Source organism: Meleagris gallopavo, chromosome 28, assembly GCF_905368555.1.
Source record: "Meleagris gallopavo chromosome 28, MGAL_WU_HG_1.1, whole genome shotgun sequence".
Taxonomy (NCBI): domain Eukaryota; kingdom Metazoa; phylum Chordata; class Aves; order Galliformes; family Phasianidae; genus Meleagris; species Meleagris gallopavo.
Window position 1 is genome coordinate 3,171,655 of NC_139431.1, and position 17,527 is coordinate 3,189,181.

The following is a 17,527-nucleotide window of genomic DNA, read 5'->3' on the forward strand; positions in this document are numbered from 1 at the left end:
TATATTTATCAGGGTTTGCTCTCAGTGTTTCTCATTCACCTGCCTTATTTCACTGAAAAGTTAGAGCACTCCCTGCAAACAGGTGATATGTGCCTCCATTAGAAAAACTAACGTGAGGGAGCTTATTATCCTTCTTTTTAATGAAAAACATAATGAAGTGAACACAGCATGTGGGCAATGTGCAAAAGGAAGCTGAGTTCCCAAATTCTTCAGTGCGAAGGTGTTAATGTGCAGGAGGACCCTGAGCCTCTGCAGCCTGCTTCTAAATAGGGCACAGCCCAGAACATCTGAAGGTCTCTGTGGCTCATGGGTGGGAATCTCCTAATGATCTTAGTTATTTTTATACGTGTCTGCTGCCACATGCTGCTCTGCCCCGGCGCAGAGAACAGCTCTGTGAGCACCGAGTGAGCGCACGCAGCTGGGGAGGTGGGCACAGCCTGGGGAAGGAGAAATTAAAAGACAGCAGCAACACGAAGTCACGATATTCACATCAAATAGAGGCACGGAACAGCCAGGAAAAGAAAAAGCAACTGAAGGTGTTATAAAGGAGCATACAAGCAAAGGGATTTGGATTTTCTCTTCTCTTACGGAGCAAAATGGGACAGCAGTTTACCAACGCTGAAGGGGAACAGACAGAGATTGATGTTGCTGAATTACAGGAATGGTATAAGAAATTTGTGGTTGAATGTCCCAGCGGAACCCTCTTCATGCATGAATTCAAGAGGTTCTTCGGCGTCCAGGATAACCACGAAGCAGCAGAGTACATTGAAAACATGTTCAGAGCTTTTGATAAGAATGGGGTAAGCAGCGAGGAATTCTTATGCTGGTTTGTCAGCGATCAGCACCTTTCCTCCTGCAAGATGCAGGTCTTCTGGTGCAGCTCCCACCCATGTCATGGTGCTCTCATGGGACAGAAGGGGCACGTACTGAGTGTGTTCTGCATGGGATGGCCTCACAAATCTGCATACAGACTAAAGGCAGAACATCCTTGTTGGAGTGTTTGTAGATGGATTGAAAGGTTTAAGTGTAGGCAGTCGTATTTGTGACAGTATTACCAAAAGGACACCAATTAGCAAAGGCTGAGTGGGAAAAAATCTGTTATGCCAGGGGGGTTACAGTGACTTGATATGCAGTACAAGAAGTGCGTGTACATACATGCAGGTGGCATGTAACAAAACATTGATTGCAGTTGCTCAGAAGCAAAGGAATGTTGTCCAATTCGGACCTCCTGGTATGGATTCCTTTTGCTGTAGGGAAAATGAGGCAGCCTTTCCTGGGGTGCTTTCCCCAAGGCTCCTGGGCAAGCAGGCTTGTTGGTTTAGTTGCAGTTTATACATTCTCATATATTAGTGCAAAAGATTGCATAATGCTCTCCTGTAATATTCATAGAAGTGTAATATGTTTGCCTTTCTCATCTTGAAATGGGTAAGGGATGCTTGACAGTCTTATTTTTCTGAAGCTCTTGACTGTATTCAAAGCAGCACAGATACTCTCAGCCCATGCAATATGGTCTGGCAGTTTTGCACTGAGGTTTTGTAAGCGGTTTTCTATCAGTCACGGCCAGTTAAGCATCAGTGAGACTCTCCTTTTTTCCTTCAGGATAACACCATCGATTTTCTGGAATACGTGGCTGCCTTGAATCTTGTTTTACGAGGAAAACTGGAGCACAAGCTGAGGTGGACGTTCAAAGTGTATGACAAGGATGGGAATGGCTGCATAGACAAACCTGAGCTGCTAGAAATTGTTGAGGTAAGTTGGCATTGCCTCATCTCTCATTTCAGCAATCACAGTTCTTTGCAACATTGTGATGCACTCAGTTTTTGTGATACCTGAGATTTCAAGGCAGCAGAGCGACAGTGCCTGACCCTGGTGAAGGGTCAGAGGGTTGGTGGAGCCCAGCAGTGAGGACAGCAGTGCTGTGAGCTCTGGGTTTCTGCTCAGACCTTTCTGTCAGATGTTTTACGTCAGAGCCCGCTGTCCTGGCCAAAGAAAGAATGCTTCAGCCCTGCTCCTCCCAGCAGCCAGGCTTCCTGACTGCACAGCAGCTGAGAATATGCTGGGAGGCACAAACTAGCAAAGAAATCCCATTTGTAATTAGTCCTTTCTGGGTTTCTGTTCCGTGCTTAGTTTTAATTAGTGACTGTGAAGATGTGTGAGGAGGCATGTGGGTTAGCAGGCAGATACAGGTAAGTGGCCTTTAACTTCAGGTAAATCCTTCAGGGAGTGTGCCAGTCACAGCTTCACCCTTTTGTGGCCGTATTTATGAGGTTCAATGATATTGTAGGATTTGGGGGTAAATGCAATACCAAAAGGAATCAGCTGTGGAAATCAAGTCCTTTGGATAGCCAGCAGCTGGGAAATAGCAACCAGTGTGTCACCTGCAGGGGCAGGTGGGGAGCATCTGGGAGCCGGACCTGGGCAGGTTCAATTATGGTTTTGAGGTCAGACTGGAATTGGCCAGAGCTGTGTTAGGCCCTCGCTAATCCCCTCTCTGGGAAGACATCAGACAAAACTCTTCAGCCTAATGAGCGGAGATAATGATGAGCAGGTGGCTGTCATGTCAGGCGGAGGTGGAAAATGCCATTTTCTAATGACAAAGTGAAGCAGGAGTTAGGGTATGTGATGCTGCAGGCTCGGGGCCTGCAGCTCAGGCAGGAGCTCCAGGGGGGCTGGGAAGTGTCGGTAGGCCTGGTTTTGGCTCTGCTCTGGCCTTAGGAAAAAGTCATATTGAAAAGCCAGTTTTTCCTATCTGAAACTCTTGCCTTTTCTTTCCAAGGGGGCTCTGAGGTCTTGACCAGGTTCTGTGAGAGTAAACAGCTTCAAGGCACAGATAAAGCAATCCCTAGTTGTGTGAGCGTAAGATCAGAGGTGGATCTTTCTCAAGAGAGGTTAAAACTGCAGTCTTTGTAAAAGGCCTCTGCACTGCTGGTAAAACAGTAAATTTCATCACCGCTCTTCATTTTCCAAGCCTTATTTCTGACTTGTGATCTTCCTTTCAGTCCATCTACAAGCTGAAGAAAGTGTGTCGGTCAGAGGTGGAGGAGAGGACCCCACTGCTCACACCAGAGGAGGTTGTGGACAGGATATTTCAGCTGGTGGATGAGAATGGGGATGGTAAGGAACTGATGGCTCAGATTGCATTCATGCATAATGAAAAGTTATCTCTGCTGGGCAGGCTGGTTTTAATTATGTTTATCAAGAAATCGCTTAGAATGATCGCATTACTCAGACAAGTTGGGTTTGGTTCTGGTCTGTTCATGGTCAGAGCTGAGAGCTCTGGAGCTTGGTCTAGCAGGAGGAAATCTGTTCTTATTTTAATGTAAAATATCACTGTTCTGTTTGCATGCTGCACCAGCATTGTTCTCTGAGAGCCCACAGCAGCCACAGAGTGCATCCCAGCCTGTAAACTGCAGCCCAGTGGTGCCTGCGGGGTGTGCTTGTGATCCTGGCTCAGCCTTGTGAGCTAACGTGGCACTGCATACTAGCCAAAGGGATGGGGGGAGGATGGAATGAATGGATGGGGTTACAACCCTGTTATTGGCCTTTTTTAGCCAGCTGACCTGTAGAGTTTGTATGGGGAAAACACAGGAGGTGGTTTTCATTTCCTGTTGTCCTCTTCTTGTGTCTGATCTGTCCTGTTTTGTCTCCCTGTCCTGTCCTCCTCACCTCCCACACAGGGCAGCTGTCCCTGGATGAGTTCATCGATGGGGCCAGGAAGGACAAGTGGGTGATGAAGATGTTGCAAATGGATGTAAACCCTGGGGGATGGATCTCAGAGCAGAGGCGGAAAAGTGCTTTGTTTTGAGGGAGCCCAGTTTTGATACGGCTGAAGATGTGATGCAGACTGTGGCTGTGGCTCTCTTACTCCAGGGTGTAGTGGCTTTCCTTGTCAATACAATCTCAGCATCCAGATGAAAACTGCAGTGGCTGAAGAAGCCATATCTCACTCTAATCCCATGTGCTGCGAGGACTCCTGAGACACAGAGACTATTTTTGGTCGGTGAATAAGTCTCTGTGTGTACACAATGCCACTCTGGGTTTTGGTTACACCCCGAGGAACAAACTTTCCATGGTGAAGTGGAGCAGGACCTGGGCAGCATCTGGTCCAGGCAACAGAGCAGGGAAGTGAGAAGTCCTGGTGGTGGCGGTGCCATCTCTGTGCAGGGCAGCATCATTGTTTGCATCATGGATGTCTGCAGATAACAGATGCTAATCCAAAAGCAATAGGGGTGCTCTGATGACAGTCTGCACCATCTGGAATACTGTTATGGTTCGTAAAGTGTTTGCATATTTAGTGGATTATACTACTAATAATGTAAAGTGGTTGAACACCATTGTATTGTAGATTATAAGGTTTATATTTGTGTAAGCCAAAGCTGCACACAGCTGAGGAAAAGGCAGCACATGGGCTGGGCAGGGGGAGCAGTCACTGCGAGTGCCTCCCTCTGCAGAGCAGATTCTGCTCCTTGCACATGGGACAAGGGCTGCAGGAAGAGCAGGGTGAGTTCAGAGTGTCACTGCCAGGAGGAGGTGACACTGCTCAGCTGGCAGGGCTGGAGAACAGGAGAGGACAGACAAATCCACTGTATTACTGAAGATGTACAGTGGTTTTACACTGGACTTTCATTGAGCCACTCTGCAGAGAGAAAACTGGCACAGCTTGGAGGTTGAGCTCTGCTGTTCTTACAGCTGACCCGTATACCTACCTACCCGTATGAAAGAATTTGAGTTGGCCTCATTCTTTGGTTCACTTCCCTTGGATTTATTTTTCAAAGTATTTTTTCTTTACAAGAAAATATTCACCTGCAAAATTACCTGAGCTTTCCTGTTTTACTTTTCCCATGGGATCACTGGGCCAAGCCACATCCATGAAGAAGCTGGCAATCTCTCTTTTGTTTTTGTGGGTTTTTTTTGTGGCCTTTAATCATGACAGTAGTACTTTTCACCAGGTCACCACTTTGCTGGTTTGCAGTTTAGTCCACTTAACCAATGATTAAGTCCAGGAATAGGAGGAAGTGTTTAGGGTAGGGCACAATCAGTGCTGGAGACCAAATGCACGTACATTTCCACTTTGAAACAGCCTTTCTGAGAGCTCTCTGTAAATACCCTCTCACTCATGGCATGCCTGCTTATCAGAGCAGATTAGACTCCTCGCTTATGCTGCTGTAAGGAAGGATTCAAGGCTCATTCAAGTCAACAGTTTATCCACCTGAAGGAAACATCTCCCTTCCAGTTGATATGGGGACCTGGGGGACAAGATTCACTTTGCAGATTTTCAGCCTCTCGGACAAACGTTCTCATGGCAGAATACAAATCAAACCCTCACGTTTCAGCATCTCAGGCAATGTGACACTCCGTTTCTGCTTCTCACAGTTCTTAACTCAAATGGTTCTGTAGTTGCTGTAGTTTCACAGCCGTGGTTTAACCAAAATGCTGTGGGTTTTGGTGCCCTGCTTCCCAGTGGGGCGGGTAGTTTGTGCATCTCTGTGCACGCACTCCTGCACTGGGGTGGTAGAGGGCATCCTAACACCGAGCAGATGGTGCCAGGAGTTTTGTATCGTGCGTTTAATAAAGGTTGGTTTATTAAAAGTTGGTTTGTAGCAGTTATTTTTTGCTAGAATGAAGCTGGAGACCAGAATGTCTGACCGCCATTCTGGTGTTTAGGACTGATAGAAAGAGTTTAAGGGAAGAAAATGGGAGTTAAGAGCAGCAGCTGACCTTGGTGAGGCAGAGGTGGGGATGGTGTTGCAGACAGAGAGCAGGAATGGAGTTCTGATGGCTGCTATGCAACGACACGGGCAAGTGTGTGTGTGATCAATACTCATTTTCTGAATAGAATTTGACAGAGCTGCTGACAATACTGTGAGCTGAGGGTGCAGCTGTGAGATGGCCTCTGGTTCGTCCCTGTGAGGCTCAGGAAGGAACCAAAAAAATCATTTGGGACTCAGCTGCAGGATGCTGGCACTGATGGGGACAGCAGAGGTGCTTGAGCTGGAGCAGCTCAGCGGAAAATCGCTTCCCAATCTTGTGATCTTTTGTTGAGAAATCACAAGGTGCTTTGGTCTCAGTCCTCCTTTTAGATCCACAGGTATAAAGGCTTTGATCTCCTCCCAAACTCAGCTCACACTTACATCAAGGTACTGAAGTCAGACATTCTGCATAATCCATTTTCCAGACTCGCAGCCCAGCTGGAATTGGATTTGGTTGATCGGATTTCTTGTTGGTCTAAATGGGGAAACAGGATGGCTTGGAGAGGGCAAATGCCATCTGATTTTCTGAGCTCCTTACCGTCAGCTCTGAGGTTTGATGCACGCAGGGTTGGGTGGGATTGAAGGTGAAATAAATGGGTTGAGAAGCTGGAGGTGAAGCATCTGCAGGTGGCTGAGAGTGAGGGGCTGTGAGTGGGGAGCACTGCATCCTCAAGCGCTATGAGAGGGAATGTGCTGAGTGCAGCTCTGAGCAGCCAAAATCATGAAGCTGAGCAGGACAGAGGGTGGTTACACTGTGCTTAGCCACGCTCTTTATTGATCTGTGTCTGTATTCTGGGAGGTGAGGCTCACCTGTGTGTCGCTGGGGCTCTGTGGCTGCCCAGGGGAGAACGTTGTGTGCAGCTCATCCCCAGAGCAGCTGGGATCCCCTTGGGAGTATTGAGAACCAATGGGCAGCTCAGGGCTTCAGCAGCCCCATGGGTGCACCCACTGCTCCCAAAATCCTCCGCTCATTGCAGGGGTTGCACTGCACGTTTCTCCCTGTTGGCATCACTGACAACATGTCTGTGGCTCCAGCACAGCTGCTGCCATTTGGAAAAGAAAAATAAACCAATTCTGTGTGATTAGGGAGTCACAATATTAGTTTTTCATTGTTTTTACTTTGTTTTCATCGAGGCTGAGAAAACATCCTCCTGAGAGCAGTGCTGAGGGGTGCAAGGTGCCAGCTGGGGTTCTCAGACCCTTTTAGAGGAGCTTTGTCTTTAGGGGTTCCTATGGCATTGAAATCGGGTCTGCTGGGGCTTCTTGCAGCAACTCAGGAGCGCAGTGCATCTCCCTGCTTCCCTGGGCAGCAGAAAGGGGCAGGATGGGGACAGAAGGAAACAGAGGGAAAGCAGCAGGAGCCTGGGAAGGCCAGGAAATAAAGCAGAACTCTCAGAGAAGCTGCTCCAGGTGTACCCAGGGGTGAGTTCTGCTTAAAGAAAGCTAAACATTTCAATGCAAACAGCACTCAGAGCAGCAGGCAGCGCTCACTGTGAGAAACCAGGGCTCCTTCCTTGCTTGTGCTGTTCTTGCAGAAGGACATAACAAAAACAAAGGTTGTGTCAGAGCTTGTGTCAGAGAGTTAACCTGTTCTGCTGGAAGCAGGAGATTGATAGAAAGAGAAAAGCACCAGGTGAAATGATTTTGTAAAACACCTTTATTAATTCACTATAAGATTGGAAGTACAAAAGCTTCCAGGTACAGTTGCCCCCACATGAAAAATGTGCACAGGAAAAAAAAAAAAAAGGACCAAAAAATTCGCTTGTGAATTGCAAGCATCCAGACATACACAACAAAGTCCTTCCTGGTGCCCTGCATTGCCTCATCGTGCTGAAATCAGCTCCCAGCAGATGAGGAAACTTCAGGGTGCTGGAGGGAGGGCTGGGTGGGTGTTTGGGGGACGGTGCTCAGCCCGCTGTGCTGTTGGGTGCTGGGGCTGCCTGCTCCCCACAGCTGGGGTGTTTGTGGAGCCCATCTCTGCAGCACACCCAGCTGCATGGAGACCATTGCTGCCTGCAGAAAGCAGCGGATGCTCGAGGTGCCACGGAGCATTGCGAGGGTTTGTTTGTTGGATGGGTGATGAGACATGCAGGAGAATTCCTGACCTGGTCCCTCTGGGGTTACTGACATTGTGACCGTTCCAGGTATGAGCATACCCTTCAAGTTGTGACTGTTGTTAGAAAAAAGGCACCATTCTGTGTTTTTAATGCTTTAAAACAAAGAAAAGCCACTGCATTCGCCTCTCTCCTTTTCGTAACTCAGAGATGTTTTTGTCTTATGTTATCACTAATGATTGCTAATGTAATAGCAACAAATCAAAGAATGTTGACCAAAGCCATTTGCTTTTGGGGAAAACATTGAGAAAACTCTGAAAATATATATGGAAAGAAACATCTCAGATCTGCTTTTTGGGCACAAGCAAGCACCGCTCTGCTCTTCAAAGGGACATTATCCCTGTGCAGAGGACCAGCTGGGGTCCCTGCAGATAAACACATGCCCCATTCCTGTTTGCAGCAGCTCTGTACCCCACGGAGGTCCCACTGAGGAGCGGAGTCCTCGTGTGAGCTGAGCTCCCATCCAGATGCATGTGCTATGTGGGTGCTGGCATTGGCCACTGGCTTGGTGAGAGCTCTGACTGCTCTAATGTACCTGAACCCTGCGTGCTGCAGCTCTCCCTGCCCACAGAGGTGGGGCTCTGCACACCCCTACACAGCAGCGACCTTCAGAGGCACCCGAGTTGGGGTGGGCGCTGGCAGCCCTGCAGCAGCATGGCACGGCCGTGTCCCCAGCAGGTTGTGCTGCATCGACCCCCCGTGCTCCCCCCGCAGTGCTGTGTGTCAGCAGGGCCAAGTGTTCAGAGGGGACATCAGTCCCTGTGCTCATGGGGTGCCCAGTGCTCCGTCACAGCATCAGAATGGCACTGGGACAGTCCCCAGCTCCAGCAGTCACAGCCCATTTCGTATCAATAATGCAAAGGAAGGGGGAAGAAGAGTTTGAAGGAATGTGTCCTGGAGTTTACTGGGCAGCCTCCTCTGCCTCCTCCGGAGCGTGTGGGTTCTTCCCATCATTCTGGATTAATTTCACAATGTGTGTCAGGTCCAGGCTGCGGGTGAGGATGTCGAGCAACACCTCGTCCTTTTGGACACCCTCCATGAACTCCTCCAGTGAGAGCTCACCTGTGACACACAGCCAGAAGGGCTTCGTTAGGTCTCATTATGTCCTGCAGCCCTCATCCTCCACCCACAGCCCCCACACCAGCCCAGGATTGTGGCACAGGCTGAAACATAGCACACAAACCAGCCCCACTGCAGCGCAGCTCCACACCCTGGTGCCCACAGGGACCTATGGAAGGGCAGTGGGAGCCAAACCTTCCCCTCATCCACTGCTACGGGGCACCCAACACCCAGAATCGCTCCAGCTGCAGGGAAGGAGAAGGAGAGGGCAGAGCTTAACTTGCATGGGAAACTTCCTTACCATCCCCATTGATATCAATTTTATCGAACACCATGTTTGTGAACTCCTCAGCTGTCATGGCTTCATTGCAGCGGTTGATGGCTCGGATGGCCTGGAAGGAAAGGACACACAGAATGGTACTGAATACTGTGCAGGTTTATGTACTGCAACAAGGAGCTCAGTGATCTGACATACACTTTTTTCCAGACATTTAGGGACAAGTAAGTCCTTCCTAAAATAATGGAGATTAAAATCACTTTGAATTGCACTCAATGCATTAAAAGCTTAAGTGGGCATACTGGGATAAGCCAGGAGCCCTTCACCTCTGCAAATCCTTAGATTAAATTCAGTGCTTATCTCAACCCAGGCTGCAGTGGCCATGCTCATACAGCATGCCATCACAGGGGGCTCACTGTACACCAAGGTGTGGGGCAGCTCAAGGCTGGGGCTAAGGCCAGGGTGAGGGTTAGAGTTGAGTTAGGATTAGGGTTGGCTTAGGGTTAGGGTCAGGGTGAGACAGGTCCCAGTGTGCTCTGCAGAGGGTGGGTGGGAGCATTGGGCAGTGCCTGCTGATTTACAGGGAGTTGTCTGTTGGGTTGGGATGTTCCCATTGCAGCCTCTCTCCACCCGTGTCTAATAACCCTCAGCCCTCGTCTGTGGAAGAAGCAGGAAAAGCAGAGCCCACTCACTTTGATGATGTTTAGCAGTTCTCCCCGATCAATGCAGCCGTTCCCGTCTACATCATAGAGTTTGAAATACCATCGCAGCTTCTGATCCACTTTGCCTTTCAGGACCAAGCTCAGGGCTGCCACATATTCCATGAAATCTATGTAGCCATCCTAGAAGCAGAAGGATTTAACCTATACAGAGCCATCATGAGCAAACTTGACATATGTACCTGGCAAGGGATTAATCTCCCCATGCTAAAGGAATCATGCTACGCAAAGCAGCAGTAATTCAGAGGCCAAAGAGGAGCAGGCTTATGATGGATCACCCAACGTTTTGCTCTCTGCACACACGTAACAGCTCCTCTCTGCTGTCAAGGGGTTTGTCTGCAAACCTCCAGGAGAGAAGCAAACCCATGAAGGATCCAGGGCCATGCAGAGCTGTCCTGGGCTGTGCTCCATTGCCAGCAGCCTGCTGCTTCTGCATGCTGCTCCGTGTCTAGGAGGTTTGCTGAAATGCAGAGCGATTCAATGGCACGTGCTATTGATATCGGTACCATGGCCTTCCCATCCAAATCGCTTCAATGGAAAATGGTGCATGCTACAAAACCATGGAAAGTCTTCTGGAGAGAGTAAGGTGGTGCTTTGTCAATGAACAAAGCCTCGGGCTTCCCATGGAGCAGCTTCCAGAAGGGATCATCTGCTCTGCTCCACTGCTGGATTAGTGCAAATCGCAGCTGAGCCCTTCCCAGCAGGGATCTCCTGAGCATCAATTCCTTTTCCAGGCACGGAATCAAACACCAGGCAGCGAGCAAGGAAAGGGCCCAGGCATAAGCAAAACCACTTTTATAGCATTTAAAGCCTAAATTGTATTATTTCAGTGGGATTAAGCCCACTAAGCATGAAGCATCATCCTCATCTCACTGGTGCTCAGGACCTGCATGCAAACCTCTGCAGGGAATGGCAGCTCCTTGCCAGTGCAGAGCACATGCAACAAAATCAATGACATTGCAATCCATTTACAATTCATAACTACAGAAAAACACACCCAAGCTGTGCTGCAAAGCATTGTTTGTGCCACGCTGGGCTTCTGCAGGAAACAGAAGGTGTCACAACACCAAGGCTTTGAGGGCACTTCATTTTAAGGGGATCGCAGCATGCCCAATAAAACCCTGCAATTTTAATAACTTTAAATTCAAAGGGAAGTATCAATCCTTGGAGAGCCTCTTCCAGAGCAGTCAGCAGGTGAGGAGGCTCTGCTGACTGATGCCCTGTTGCATTTCTTCACATTGCCTAATTACAATCTATGAGGTTGCAGACAATCAGGCCCTGCATTGCAGATGCACACCTACACTGCCAACACCCGCCATCGCACACGGAACAGCACGCAGCCAACCCACAGAGCAGAGTGGGAAGGACAATATTTACCTTATTAAAGTCAAACGTCTCAAACATTTGCTCAACGTATTTGTTCGCTGACGGGCTCAGGTTTTTCAAGCCAAAAAACTGTTTGAACTCATAGAGGGTGAGCTGGCCTGATGGGCACTCCGTCATGAACTTCTTGTACCACTGGTGGCACTCGGTGGCACTCAGCTCCTCCACTGCTTTCCCATCCATGTTCCCCATCTCCACACAGAGCGCTGGTCACTTTGCAGCCAAAACTGGAGGTCAGTGGATGAGTTCTGAGGTTGGTGGATGAGTTCTGAAGTTTTGGGGCTTTGAAGTTCTCCTTCTCACCTTTAAAGTCCCTCGTGCTGGTCCCAGTCCAGCAGTGGTGCTGATGGACACAGGTTCCTTTCTCTCTTCAGGCAAATGTAAAAGCACGACAACCAAAAAGCATAAAGACACAGAGCAGAGGGTGCCATTTAAGTACCAGCAAATCCTCCCTCAGCCAATGAGGAGCAGGATGGACCCCCACCAGGAGCATTAAGCATTCAGGTTTAAAATAGAAAGGAGGTAAAATGGGAAAGTCTTGCAGATTACAGCCCAGCAGAAGATTAGGAGGGCAGAATTTGCTCCGTGACGGTGTAAGCTCCTAATCCACTTCACTTACAGTTTTCTGTGGACTCACACGAACAACAGCTTTTGCACCAAGATCAGTGTCAAAGAAAAAGAGAGAAAAGCACTGAGATGTTCTGGTGGTGGTGTCACCCTATTGCTGTTCCTCAGCCTTATTCTGCTGGAAGATTCCCAGGTGGGAATCACAGAATCACAGAATGGCCCAGGTTGGAAGAGACCTCAAGGATCGTGAAGCTTCAACCCCCTGCCACATGCAGGGCCACCAACCTCCCCATTTAACACCAGCCCAGGCTGCCCAGGGCCCCATCCAACCTGGCCTTGAACACCTCCAGGGATGGACGGGGCATCCACAGCCTCTCTAATTCAAATCAATTCGAAATTCAGAGAGGGAAATTTCCATTTTGGCTCCTATCAGGGATGCTGTTAGGGTATATTCAGTGTGCTGAGATGGACACAAGCAACATCATTCCTTTGAATGGTAAAGTGTAAGTGTGAATTCAGCTGCCAGATACTGTGCATGGAAGCTCCTGCACCACTGTGAGCCCCACAGCCACCCTCACAGCACCCAGAGGAGGACTGGGAGATCACAGGGCATATCCTGAGGATGTGGCATGGGCCCTTCTGCAGGCACTGTCGTTGTGGAGCTGCCCACAGGGAACCTGTCCCATAGCACTTCTGCTTTTAGATCACAGCCTTAAGACAAAGAGCCCAGTTTTGCCTGCAGAGCCTGGTGTTGAGCCTGCATTGAAGTAAATCAGGAATAGGTCTGCTCTGGTAGATGGCATTACATAAGCATAAAACAGTTATGAAAAAGGAATTAGATCGAGGAACTGTAATTGGATGTACTAATCCTGCTCCTGCCTGCGGCTGGCTCTGCTCCTGCTGTGCCCAGTGCCTGGAGCCTCTATGGGGCAGCCTGTCCCAAAGCACAGCCAGGCCTTGCAGTTGTTGGGTGCACATTAGTAGAGGCAGGGTTGCGTGCTAGGGGTGAGTGTGAGCTCACCAACAGTTTCCAGAGGCTTTGCTAACACTGCAACTGGAACACAAGGCTGGGATGCTCCAGGAGAGCAGCACAAAGATGTGCCAGCCACCCCACAGCCACTGGGAATAATAATTTCCCTGTGTGTAGGGCAGCTCTGCCGCCCGTCCCCTGGCTCCGTGTCACTTCTGATCTGTGCCTTCAAATGGGAAGCAGGAGGAAGACCAACAGCTGCTCTCACTGCTTGGGTTTATTGCTCTGCATTACGGCTTTGAGTTGGGATGGGTCCCCACTTCATGATGTTAGCGCTCTGGACGTCCATCACCTTCTTGGTGTGATCGGTGTCGTGGTGAAAGAGGTACCCACAGGTCGGCCGCTGTGAGGTGTAGAAAGGGCTGTATGAGTTGGAGCAGTGCCGTGTGTAGAAGAGGAACTTGAAGGAGTCGGGTTCCTGGCCCCCAGTGTGGGCAACAAAGGGGACGAAGCGGGAAGCCAAGGTCTGCTCTGAGCAGTGCTGTGCTGGGGATCCCTGGCCCTTGGGGCTGGGTGGAGGGTGGGGAGCATCCTGCTTTGCTTTGCTCTCCCCCATTCCCTTTGCCCTCTTCTGGTCTTTGCTATGTGTGGCCTTCTGGGGTTTCAGTCACCTAAAAAAAGTTGGACAAATGCATTTTCAGTGGACAAATGCACTGCTATCGCTCAGCAGTGCTCAACATCCCAACGTGATCATTGCGTACCAGTGGCCAAAAATCAGAATGAACATAAACCAAAACACGCTGAGGGACTTGGGCTCATCCCCCACTGCTTGGAGGACACTGCTTTTCCCTTTGGTGTTGGGCACAGTGGAGCCCTGGTCCCAGATTAGGGTCTCAGTAATAACACCTATAAATAATAGCAATATGAGTTCCTTCCACTGCCGTGTCAAGACTCCTCCAAGCAGCAGCCACAGCTGACAGGCTGTGCAGGCAGCTTACCCCAGCCTGATGCATGAGGTGCAATGGGGCGTGAGCAGCAGCAGCATGCAAGCACAGCCTGGAGGCACAGCCCTCAGCAGTGCCAAGGGGAAAACAGGATGATTGAATCTGGTGAGGCCAGCCCGTCCCTGCCACCAAGGTCAGCACACCAGAGACGTGCACAGCACCGGACCAGAGGCAGCACAAAGCACCCATCCCACCCATATGGATGAGAGCCCTTTGCAGGAGGACACAGTGTGGGTGTGTGCCCAGCAAGCAGCCCTGCCTTGTGCCCCCCGGCTACTCGAGGCTGAGCCTGACTGCAGAATTATTTTGCCATGGTTATTTAACCATGACTCAGTTATCTTGTTTTCATTGATGGCAGCTCTGTGCCGATGGAAACTGGCTCTTCCCCCAGCAATTATCCTATTTACTTCTGGGCGTCCTAAATAAACTCCTCGCTGTCTGAATTTATTTTTAACCACATAAAGAGGTTTCCCAGTTTCCGTGACGCCCTGGCTTACTTGGTTCTCTATTTTGGTTCTGCGTATCTGGCTCTGAACAGAGGCTGCTAAACCTATTATGAGGGGAACACCAGTGAATCATTTATAGAAATCTCCCTCAGCCTCATAGGGAAATGATGAGATCCTCCAGGCTTATCGCCTCATTTTGTCACTTATTTCTCAGATGCAGCCATCTGCCCAGTGCCTGGAAGTCCCTGTGGCCAGAGCTCAGCACAAGCAGTAGATCAGCTGTCCCTCCTGCAAGGAAACAACCTGGCTCCCAGCACTTCCCATGGGGCTTTGGGTCTTGAAGATGTAAGAGCGGACCTTGCACTGTGGTTTGTGGTTCCCTGCTCCAAACACTCTGAGGTTTGCTCAGTACTAATCACAGTCACACATATGCATGATTACAGCTCCTTGCCTTGTGTGCTTTGACAGATAACAGACAAGTATACACACGACTGAGCTGCTGCAACTGCACCCACCCAGCAGGGAGGCATCAGCATTATTAAGGCAGCGCATTTGGGGTGTGTGGGCAAGGCCTTGACTGCTTTGAAAACCTAACTGCTAAGTCATGTAGATGCCTCTGAGATGTGCAAGGCTTGCACGCGCCCTGCGATAGGGCAGTGATGGGCAGGATTCTGGGTCGGGGAGTGCTGAGCTCTGGGCTTTGCTCATGCCATGGATTCGCCTGCCCTGGGGCCTCCTCTTCACCCTCTGGGGCACTGAAAGATCCCTCGTGCCCGTGTGGGTGCACCTGATTACGTGATCATGGAGGGGAAGCACCAGTTCCACGTCCACGGCACTATTTATGGTACTGGCAGAGCTCTAGCAGGGATTAAGAGTCCTGTGCAATCCTATTTTGTTCAGCCATGCATTTAGAGCCCTCTAATCCCTCCCACATTGCCTGTTGACTCCCAGAGAAGATCCCCACAGGTGGGGTCACAGGGGCAAGGCTGAGTTACCAGAGTATTCTGCCCTGCTGGCAGCAGCAGCCCTACCCTGGGATGTTGTCACTGTCCCTGCACAGGGACTGACACATATACAGAGAGGCAGAGATGCTGCTGCTCCCTGGCACCACCAGGTCCTGTTAGCAGAGCTCTCCCTGCACTGGGGCTTCTGGGGCCATTGTGGTGTCACCAGGGTGGTGGCCCCAAGGCAAAGGGGTTTGGCCAGGGCTGCCCATGCAGCTGCTCTGCCACCACCACCAGTTCGTGGCCCCAGCAGCACAGACCCACTATTCCTTTTGGCACGAGCTGCTTCGTTGCATGGCTTTCTCCTCCCAACTTCTATGGGGTCTGGCAGGGGAACTCACTGCACAAGCATTTCTCACCAGGGAGATCCGCATCTGCAGGGTGCAGCTCCCTGCACTGATGCAAAGGCAGATTGTTCTGGGGTGTTCACCTGTGATCAAAGAGAGCCTCACACAGCAGTGTTCCATCACGGCAGTGCTCACAGGGCTATCTCTGTGCCACGAAGTCAGCTGGCAGCCACCCCAGTCCTCCCAGTCCTCCCAGCTCCTCCCTGCAAGCACCCAGCCCAGCAGCCCACCTGCTTCACCAACAACATCAGCCTCCCTTAAAATACAGCTGTCACTAAGTGGGGTATCTTCACTACATCATCTGAGCCTGCTCTGTGCAGAAGCCTGCACCACACCTAGAGTGCTTTTGCTCTTTCCATTCAAGTATTCTCGTGACCCCCATCTGTAGGGTGCAGGAACTCCTGGTGATTGTGGAAGGGGCTGAATCATCCCTCCCTGTCACTGCACAGCAGTGCTGCAGCTTCACAGCCCCTCTGACATTTCTGTGGTGCAACAGCATTTTGTGAAGCAGCTCTGTGCAAAGCCCAGGCTTCCTCATCCCATGGAACTTTCTTGGCTTATCTCCTCAGAACAGTTCCTCTTCTCCTTCCCCTTTCTTGTGACTTTCTTTGCCTTTCTGCACGCCCTGCTCCATTTGTTCAGTCAAAGACTGTGACTATCAGCCCAGCACATACACCTGGCATATCTCGCAGAGATATTGTGTCCTTTGCACATAACAATGCTTTTGTTTCACCCATCGGCTGGTGAAATAAAACCGCTCCCTTTGGCAGCATGTGGCTCCTTCCTCGCATTTGATTTCTGCTTCCCAGAGGTGCCCCTCTCCCCTGATCCATGGCTGCAGCCCCCAGGCTCACCCGGGGCGTGCAGGAGATGCACTCAGACAGATGTTTGTTTGCTTCCGTTCCACCTCCCCATAAGCAGCAGTTAAGGTAACAGTCCCAAGGGCTGAGCCCCACTAATTACAGAGCAGGTCAGGCCTGGAGCTTCCCTGGCAGCATCAGCCTGCAGGATGGGCGTGGGGTGGATCCAGCTGCATCCTGGAAAGGGGTTCTGAAATATCACAGCCTGTAACAGCCCCAGAGCTCACACGGTCAGCCTCTCAGCTCCTCTCCCCTTTTGCATTTGCCACTTTTGTTGGCTCTCTTTGTCTTGGTGTTGCCTGGCCTTTCACGATGTGGTTGGATTTCCCTCTTGCCCTGTCACAGCAGTGTTCGTTTTTCACTGTTCCCACACACTCCGTGCTTTGTGTATAAAGAAAACGCTGTGGAAAGCGGGATTTCAAAAAGTGATTAAATATGTGATAGATATCACTGGAAAATAAATCTGTATCATTCTGACTGCCAAAACAGCATGGAAGCAGAAATAAATGCAAGACAGGAGGACCTTGCAATGTAAGGAGGGCCTTACATTGTAGCTGTGCTTCAGAGTTTATGTTCTGACGATTATTTGGGGTTTAAAGTTCTCCTGTAAGCCCCATCATTTATTAATAACCAAGGTTACTCATTAACCCTCAGCTCTTATTTGTGTGATGGGACATTGATGGCAGTGTGGGACGCTTCAGAAAAATATCTGGGGTCAGTTCCCACTGTCTTTCAGTTTCTGTGTCTGAAATAGCCCAGCTGCCAGCAGTGCGGGGTGTGCAGGGAGGGTTGGTGTTTGCAGGGAACTGTAGGGGATCCGTATGTGTGAATGGGGCTTTGCAACTCAGCTGCACCCCAGGGCAGCGGATGGGGCTCTGAGCACCTGATGGAGCTGTGGGTGTCCCCGTGCACCGCAGGGCAGTGGGACCTGATGGCGTTTGCGGGTCTTCTCCAACTCAAGCCGTTCTATGCTCGCGGGACAGCGGGACAGACAGACAACCGTCGGGCAAAAGCTTCGCCACGCTGG

General features: G+C 50.2%; 3 protein-coding genes across 3 annotated transcripts; 1 reads left to right on the top strand and 2 right to left on the bottom strand.

The window, feature by feature from the left end:
* The first annotated feature begins 263 nt into the window (after positions 1-263).
* On the top strand, positions 264-5,577 carry GUCA1B (guanylate cyclase activator 1B). The gene is made up of 4 exons (XM_003212957.5): positions 264-800; positions 1,600-1,749; positions 3,000-3,114; positions 3,678-5,577. Exons 1-4 carry the CDS (start codon positions 597-599, stop codon positions 3,803-3,805), a joined length of 597 nt encoding a protein of 198 aa, XP_003213005.2. The 5' UTR covers positions 264-596; the 3' UTR covers positions 3,806-5,577.
* A 3,188-nt stretch (positions 5,578-8,765) lies between these two features.
* On the bottom strand, positions 8,766-11,494 carry GUCA1A (guanylate cyclase activator 1A). Its single transcript, XM_085210300.1, has 4 exons — positions 11,297-11,494; positions 9,893-10,042; positions 9,225-9,315; positions 8,766-8,926 (listed from the first exon to the last, which is right to left on the bottom strand). Exons 1-4 carry the CDS (start codon positions 11,492-11,494, stop codon positions 8,766-8,768), a joined length of 600 nt encoding a protein of 199 aa, XP_085066426.1.
* A 1,622-nt stretch (positions 11,495-13,116) lies between these two features.
* CIMIP3 (ciliary microtubule inner protein 3) lies at positions 13,117-13,455 on the bottom strand. The gene has a single exon (XM_031556961.2). It carries the CDS (start codon positions 13,453-13,455, stop codon positions 13,117-13,119), a length of 339 nt encoding a protein of 112 aa, XP_031412821.1.
* Between the last annotated feature and the right edge of the window lie 4,072 nt (positions 13,456-17,527).

Excerpts from the sequence above, each read along its gene's own strand:
- GUCA1A (XM_085210300.1), bottom strand. The coding sequence starts at position 11,494 with ATGGGGAACATGGATGGGAAAGCAGTGGAGGAGCTGAGTGCCACCGAG. Across the intron at positions 9,316-9,892 it reads AACTGCTAAACATCATCAAA|GCCATCCGAGCCATCAACCG; the intron begins GTGAGTGGGCTC and ends CTTTCCTTCCAG. Across the intron at positions 8,927-9,224 it reads AATTGATATCAATGGGGATG|GTGAGCTCTCACTGGAGGAG; the intron begins GTAAGGAAGTTT and ends TGTGTGTCACAG.
- GUCA1B (XM_003212957.5), top strand. The coding sequence starts at position 597 with ATGGGACAGCAGTTTACCAACGCTGAAGGGGAACAGACAGAGATTGAT. Across the intron at positions 801-1,599 it reads GAGCTTTTGATAAGAATGGG|GATAACACCATCGATTTTCT; the intron begins GTAAGCAGCGAG and ends TTTTTCCTTCAG. Across the intron at positions 1,750-2,999 it reads AGCTGCTAGAAATTGTTGAG|TCCATCTACAAGCTGAAGAA; the intron begins GTAAGTTGGCAT and ends TCTTCCTTTCAG.
- CIMIP3 (XM_031556961.2), bottom strand. The coding sequence starts at position 13,455 with ATGGGGGAGAGCAAAGCAAAGCAGGATGCTCCCCACCCTCCACCCAGC.